The sequence below is a fragment of the Rhipicephalus sanguineus genome, unplaced genomic scaffold (assembly GCF_013339695.2).
Source record: "Rhipicephalus sanguineus isolate Rsan-2018 unplaced genomic scaffold, BIME_Rsan_1.4 Seq367, whole genome shotgun sequence".
In the NCBI taxonomy this organism is placed as follows: Eukaryota; Metazoa; Arthropoda; class Arachnida; order Ixodida; family Ixodidae; genus Rhipicephalus; species Rhipicephalus sanguineus.
Window position 1 is genome coordinate 49,071 of NW_023615111.1, and position 7,884 is coordinate 56,954.

Below are 7,884 nucleotides of genomic sequence, written 5' to 3' on the forward strand. Positions count from 1 at the left end.
CAACGTGATCAGTCAGATAGCCTATTTACGCATGCGCTGCTGGTTCATGTGTGTGAGGACTTTCTTCAATTGTGAGCGCCCGCATGCGCGGTAGCGTAGCGGCCTATCTAATCAGTAGCGCCACCTTCGGCGCCATCACGGCAGATCAACTCCAGGCCCAAGCGAGGGCCGGGAGACGTTTTAATCTCGCTCCCGCCACCGGCGCGGTCGGCACGTTTTCATCATGTTCGAATAAAGCGCGTTCTTCTCGTTCACAACGCCTCTCAGCCTTCATGCCTCGCCCGCCTAGCCCTCACAACTGGCGCAGTCGACTCCGAACCATGCCTGGAACGTCGCCTTTTGCCCGCCTCGTGAAGTGATCCGCCGGACTGGCCGCACGGCGCTCCGTCCTTTGTGTAGCGTCCGCCGCCCGATACGCCTTTCGGCCGCTTCGTCCGAGTGATTTCGTGCCTTTGCCTTTTGTTTCGCCGACCGTCTTGCTGACGCCCACCCGCCCGATGAAGTAGCTCGCCTGCAGAGCCGAAACAGCTTGACCTGCCCGCCTTTTTCGTCTCTCGTGACTCTTGTGCTCCTTGTGCTAATTTCTTGTGAACGCCATGCCGCTTGTGAACTGGAACGAGGCTACGCCTGAGGACCTCGCCGGCTTTACAGCAGACTTCCTCCGTGAAGAGTTGGTTCGCCGAAACCTGGACGCTACGGGGCCGAAGGAAGAAGTGATCAATCGTCTCCTCGCCGATATAGCCCAAAACCGCTCAACGACTCCTTTGTTGCCTTCCCCAGACTCCTCAGCGCCCAGCCAGCGCCCGAACACTACGCCGCTTCCTTCGAGCTTCGATGCAGCCCAAAGTACCGAGTTGCTGACGGGTTTACTTCAACAGCTCCTTCACGTGTCACAACGCGCTGCAGCGCCAGTTCAGGTCACGACTCTTCCAGACCTGTCCGCATCGCTTTCTACATTCAATGGAGACGGCAGAATTTCAGCGTCCCACTGGATTGAAGAGTTGGAACGAACTCGAAACCTAGCTTCGTGGGAGCCTTCAACCGTACTCGCCGTCGCTCTGGGAAAGCTCCGTGGAGCAGCCGCGGATTGGAAAGCAGTCATTGGCCGTCAGTGTCCCACCTGGGAAGCCTTCAGGCAAGCTTTCTTGGATCAATTCAGCGCCAAGCAAACCTTGCTACAGTGGCAACAAGCTGTTACTTGTCGCGTGCAAGCGCACGGAGAGAACCTGGTCCACTACTCTCTGGCGAAGTTGAAGCTCATTTCGGGATGCCCAGTCACTCTTACCGACACTCAGCGCATAGAGTACGCCCTTCAGGGCATTTGCGACGGGAACCTGGCCACTACTATAGCAGCACAACGCCCAGAAACCGTCGCCGCCTATATGGACATCGTAACGCAGCTTGACCAAACATTGAGCCACTTGTCTCGTCGACTCCCACGCCCAGTGTATTCAAGCACCAAACTAGCAACGCCAAGCCCACAGATGCCCCGCCACAGTGAAGAGGGCACGAATGTTCAGGCGGTACCAGACAAAACAAGACAGCCGCAGCGAATCGCAGCCCTACCACCAGACCAACAAGAGGCTCGGTACCTGACCATCTCTACGAGGCATGGCGCTCCTGCCTACCGTTCTGGCCAGAACTTGGCCGAAGCCGTGTGTTTTCAATGCCGCCAAAAAGGACATCTAGCTTCAAAGTGCCCATCCAAAGCTACTGCCACACAGTCTACAATGCATCCTTCGCCAGCTCTTCACAGCACCCTTTCCGAGACCCTTGATGGATCGCTGGTCCAATGCGCCCTTGTAAACGCCACAATTGCTGGAATCGGCCAAGTGGACGCATTTCCAGACAGTGGTTCCAAGGTGACACTTGTTTCTCGTCACCTTGTCAGATCTTTGCCACTCCTGCCCTGGACCAGACCCCCTCTAGTTGTCGTTGGAGGAACGACAGTGGCTCCTGCTGGTGCTATCTGCTTGAAGATCTCTGTGGGACCCATCACCGGTTTGGTGGAAGCCGCCGCCCTCGATAACAATGCCGTGCCACTTATATTGGGGGAAGACTGGTTTGCTGCCAGTCACGCACAGTTGGTGTTCCAGCCACCCATGCCAACTGAAATTCGTCATTCCACCACAGGAACAAGTGTGCGGTGCCATGAGCGACTGTTGCCCAGGATGTCGAACGCTGTTATGATCCAGGGGTCATCTTTCAATTACCATGTATCTGGACACCACAGCTCAGCAGGCCTCCAGCGAATGCCACTCCCAGGCCCAGATGAACCCCCGTGGTTAGCACTATCTTGCCAATATGAGGTTTCAAACACCAACGGCCCGTCTTCTGAATGCAAGCAAGGTGCTTCTTCAACAATAGAGGTTTGCATTGACCCATCCTTGCCTGCCGCTCAGGTCGGTAGCCATTTGCCAGCACATCAACAACGGGAAATCACGAGCATTCTTTCGAAGCACGCTGAAGTATTCGCTCGTGAAGAGGGTGACTTAGGTCTGTACGAGGGTGTTGAACACTCAATCGACCTTCTTCCCGATGCTGTGCCATACAGTCGATCCCCTTACCGTTACTCTGCTGCAGACCGTCGTTTTCTTGAGGCTCAAACAAGCACACTCCTTCGGCAAGGCATCATTCTTCCAGCCTTAGGACCTTGGGCATTCCCCGCAGTGGTTGTCAGCCGAGGTAGCAAGAAGCGCCTTTGTGTTAACTATGTGCCCCTAAACAAGATGACTGTGAACGTCGTGCAACCACTTCCACATGCGGATGACATCATGGATGACATTGCTGGGTCACAGTACTTCGCCTGCCTTGACCTAAAGTTCGCTTACTGGCAAGTTCGCGTTCGTAAGGAAGACCAAGCAAAAACTGCTTTTGTTACCCACTATGGCACCTTTATGTGGACTCGCATGCCATTTGGGCTGAAGAACGCACCTGCCACTTTCCAGCGGGCCATGCAATCAATTTTTGCCAACCTGCAGCCCCATTGCCCAAAGTGCGGTGTGCGGGTGTACTTGGATGATGTTCTGGTTTTTGCGCCAACTTTTGACGAGTTTGCAAGGTTACTTGACGAAGTACTTGGTGCACTCCTTGCCAGTGGATTCAAGGTTTCACTTGACAAGTGCAAGTTTGCTTTGAAGTCTATTAGGTTTCTCGGATTCATTTTGAGCAAAGACGGTAAGCAGCCTGACCCTGCCAAAGTCGAAGCCATCATGAAAATCCCACAGCCTGCAAACAGCAAAGCAGTTTTGTCATGGCTCCAGACAGCAAACTTCTATCGCCGATTTGTGAAGAATTTCTCTCGGATAGCAGCACCGTTGCAGAGTCTCATACGGTCTGAGGAGTTTGCCTGGACCAGCGACTGCAATGAAGCCTTTCAGCGAATCCGCACAGCATTAACAGAGGCACCTGTACTGGGTCATTTTGATCCAGACGCCCAAACCACAGTCACAACAGATGCCTCAGGAACCGCAATTGGTGCTGTGCTCTCTCAGAAACAGTGTGGAAAAGAAACTGTGATCGAATATGCGAGTCGTGCACTCACTGCCGCAGAGAAGTTGCATAGCAACGTTTGGGAGTGTATTGGTGTCCACTGGGCGGTTACGATCAAGTTCCGACACTACTTGCTCGGCAAGAAGTTTTGCCTGTTGACTGACAACTGGACCGTTGCATGCTTAACAGCCAACATCAGGCCTTCACGTCGTTTTACGACCATGTTGATGGATCTTACAGAGTTCGACTTCACTGTGCAGCACCATCCAGGCCGTCAAAACGTGGTTGCTGACATGCTGTCACGATTATCTGCAGCAGTCCTCCATCAGACACAGTCACTCGCAGCTATGCAAGCAGAAGACAAAGAGTGCCAGGACCTTCGTCGCTCTCTGTCATCTTCAGAATCGTGGGACCATGACCTTGCCATAATTGATGACATCCTGTACCATAGTGACGCGACTTCAGGTTCTCAAGCTATTGTAGTGCCAGCAAAGATGCGCCAGGCTGTCCTGGAAGTTGTTCATGACGGTGGAGGCCACATGGATGTAACCCGGACACTGACCAAAGTGAGAGAACGATACTGGTGGCCAAACCTTGCGTCTTCAGTGACCCACTACGTCACAGCATGCCAGATCTGCCAAAGCAGCAATCGCCCAATATCTAAAAGTGTTGGCAAAATGGGTCTCATGCCAGTGTCGGATGTTCCTTTTGCCTTAATTGCCCTTGATCACATCACAATGCCGGCTGCTTCCGGAAAGAAGTATATTTTGAATGTCATTGACTTTGCCACGCGTTTCATTGTCCCAGCGGCTGTAATTTCAACATCAGCTAAGGAAGTTATAGCACATTTACAGTCGGTGTTCTTCCGCTTTGGTTGTCCTGATGACTGCATGTCTGACCATGGAGCAGCATTTGAATCTCACCAGTTTAAGCACTTCATGCACATGCACGGTGCTGAGATTCATTATTCGGTTGCATACCGCGCAGCCAGCAATGGTCTTGTAGAGAGAAGCAATGGGACTTTAGTCTCCGTTCTTCGTAAGCTGTGTCCAACTGACCAGACCTCCTGGGAAAGCAAACTCGAAGAAGCTGCTTTTGCCATCAACACAAGCTACAGCGCCAGCAGCTGTTTCTCTCCATTTGAACTACTTTATGGATACGTCCCCAAGCTCCCATATCAACGCCACCGTCCCGCCACAGCCAGGACCCTACAAGACCGTCTCCTAACGCTGTCTCAGAACCGGGCCGTAGCAGCAAGCAATACCGAGGAAGCACAAGGGAAACGGAAGACAGCATATGATCAGTCCCATCGAGACCACTCCTTCCAAGTCGGCCAGTTCGTCTGGGTGCGCCGCCAAGAGCCTGTAGCAGATGGAACTGGAAAGTTGGCACCCAAATTCAAGGGAATATACCAAATCACCGACCAGAAAACACCCGTTACGTTTGTCGTTAGCCGCGTAACTGGTCAAGGTCCTCGTGATCGACTCCAAGACAGGATAGTGCACGTCTCTCAACTCAAGCACTACGTGCCACCTTATGTCGAGCCTTACATTGTAAAAACCCAAGAGTTGCCTTTGTGTGACTCATCTGGCTCTCCCAGTGTTGGCAATGAGTTGTCTCAACCACCAGTTTCCCTTGGCCCTGCAGTTTTGCCTCCAGCGGTACCCTCATCGCGACCCCATCGCCAAAGGCGCCCACCCGAGCGCTTGAAGGACTATTCTCTCTCGCAGTGAAGCCACCAAGTAGTGCTCCTTTCCTAGACCAATGGGACTTGGTCAAACAAGGAGGGGCCGGATGTGAGCGCCCGCATGCGCGGTAGCGTAGCGGCCTATCTAATCAGTAGCGCCACCTTCGGCGCCATCACGGCAGATCAACTCCAGGCCCAAGCGAGGGCCGGGACACGTTTTAATCTCGCTCCCGCCACCGGCGCGGTCGGCACGTTTTCATCATGTTCGAATAAAGCGCGTTCTTCTCGTTCACAACGCCTCTCAGCCTTCATGCCTCGCCCGCCTAGCCCTCACACAATAAACATTCAGTTGTAAGTCCAGCACGCGCTTGTGTTGCTCTCCTTCGCTGTCTTCGTGTTTTTTTTTTGTTGTTGTTGTTTCCTCTTAAGAATATTATGAGCCAACTCGCCCAGCAAGCTACGTTAGTGATGTCCTGTTTCAAACACAGTTGTTGCAAAATGGCACCTAGATCTAGATAGTTGAATTTAGTCCGAGATAGGAAACGGACGAAGGAAAGGCAGAAGATAACTCAGTTTGATATCCTGGCGTGGGAGCATCGCCCGGAATGCAGGACAAAGCGGAGGAAACACAAGACATTATACACCCGTACCCACACTTTAGTGTTTTGTCCGCATTGTCCTGTTCTGTGCGTTACTTCACACGAACTATATGGTGATCACCATATCGTCCAACTGTCGACCTTGCTGAACCTGCCACCCTTGGGGATCCTTTCTGTTCTGTTACAATATGTTGTGCATTTCGTCTATTGTCCTTTTCTCTTTCTTTCTTCATTAAAGGCTTATCCTCCACATAATCCAGTTTCTTAACTGATTTTTTTTTCTAAATATACACCCTAAACAGCTATGGCTTATTTAGACTGAGCAATATAAGCGATTAATTCCTTCCATCCGCATCGAATCAAAGTCAAGCTTGTACAATAGGTTAACCCCGCCCGCCTCCATTCCTACACCCCGCCCTTTCCCCTTGAACTGCCGCTGTTCCTCGACTCGCTTTCACATATTTATTTTTACTCTCCGCCGCCTTATATTACCCTTCATATCCCGCCTCATGTAACACATTTTGTTTGAGGGAGCAGATCGTCAGCCAGAATATGTTGACAGTCCTCGCCAAAAACCACCGTTGGCGCTGTCACTAAATTTACTTGACATTCCCGTTGATCTTGAATGCAACACTACCTTTCCGCATTATTGGGAATATACTTCACAACTTTTTGTGGTCCAGTGATTTAACTTGAAGCGGCAGGCGAATCATTTGAGGTGTGTTTCGTACACCTAGTGGGCAGAATTAAAGAACCGAGCCTTTACTGGGGGCAGAAGGTGCCAAACAAAGTTAGATTTGCTGAAAAAAAAAAATTAATCGTACTTAAATGGCGCGCCGATCGCGCCGAGAGGATGCGTCGGCGGCGGCGGCGCGCCGATCAGTTGGCCTCGGCGGCGGCGGCGCGCCGACGTCTCGGCGCACACCTCTAACTCTGCGTACGGCATACTTTTGAATTTACAGTACACGCCAGGAAGCACGTGACAATTTATTTACGTCGCAGTCGGTTCTTTGATCTCTGGCTGTCTTGTAAGTTACAACATCGTCAGTTCTTATTTAGACTCACGCGCTGCGAAGGGCTCGACCACGGAGTCGTGGCGCAGTGCTCATGTACCCTTGGTGAGGTGAAAACACGATGAACCGCAGTTATGTGGGATCGGACAGCAACCGCATCGAGTTCGAGGATTTGCCGTTCGAGCTTCAGCTGCTGGTGTTTTCTTACTTGACGCATTGCGAGTTGACTGTCGCAGCACGCGTGTCCAACTCTTTTCGGCGACTCGCGTACGATCCATCGCTGTGGAAGCGCGTCCAGGTGGACTGCAGTGATTGCGACGCGACCAGCTTCGGGGCGCTCCTCGATCGGGCGCCGCTTCTCGAGGATCTGACGATGCGCGCATCGCCGCACGTGCTCGAACTGGCGGCGCGCTCGTTCGCGGTGCGCAGGCTGCGGCTGCTGGACGTCGGCTTCTCGGTGGGCGTCAACTGTGCTGCCGTTGCGGCGCTCGTGGACGCGTGCACCGAGCTTTCGCACCTGAACGTCGAAGGCTGCAAGGCCATGGACGATGCGGCCGTTACGGCGCTCTGCCGGCTACCGTACTTCCTGAGCCTCAACATCTCGCACTGCGGCTTGGTCACCGACGAGGGCATCGTTGCCCTGGCGCGTGGCTGCCCGCACCTCAGGTTCCTCAATGCCGACGGCATCCCCAGAATAACAGACAGGTAGGCGTTTTTGTGCTGCAAGGTGAAAGCAAACATTTGCGACTCCTCTTGTCACGCATGCTGGTTCCCATTTGGCCAACTATAATGTGGCTGCCATCGCCCGTGCCACTCGAAATTCACATATTCCGCCGCACAGTTACCGCTTATTGGCACACTTTGTGGCCGTAACGCTCAAATGGCTTTCCCGCAGAGGCGTCTGCTTCTGCAGGCGTTTGGTTTGCTGTGTAGCGACACCACGGACCCGAGCTTGGTGGGGGGAGGGGGTGGGAAGGGGGGCGGTCCCACGCCTCGTCGTGCGGGGCTTAGCCGTGTCCGTAGAAAAGGGGATCCTGGGGGTTGAGCCGACGCCGGGTGATTAGACCTTTAAGGCCCCCCGGCAGGCAACGCG

The 7,884-nt window shown here is 53.2% G+C and overlaps 2 protein-coding genes across 2 annotated transcripts; both read left to right on the forward strand.

Annotated features, from left to right (window-relative positions):
* Nucleotides 1–596: 596 nt before the first annotated feature.
* LOC119377147 (uncharacterized) lies at nucleotides 597–5,225 on the forward strand. Its single transcript, XM_037646735.1, has one exon. The coding sequence runs from the start codon at nucleotides 597–599 to the stop codon at nucleotides 5,223–5,225; it is 4,629 nt and encodes a 1,542-aa protein (XP_037502663.1).
* A 1,468-nt stretch (nucleotides 5,226–6,693) lies between these two features.
* On the forward strand, nucleotides 6,694–7,528 carry LOC119377146 (F-box/LRR-repeat protein 20). Its single transcript, XM_037646734.2, has one exon. It carries the CDS (start codon nucleotides 6,913–6,915, stop codon nucleotides 7,498–7,500), a length of 588 nt encoding a protein of 195 aa, XP_037502662.1. The 5' UTR covers nucleotides 6,694–6,912; the 3' UTR covers nucleotides 7,501–7,528.
* The last annotated feature ends 356 nt before the right edge of the window (nucleotides 7,529–7,884 follow it).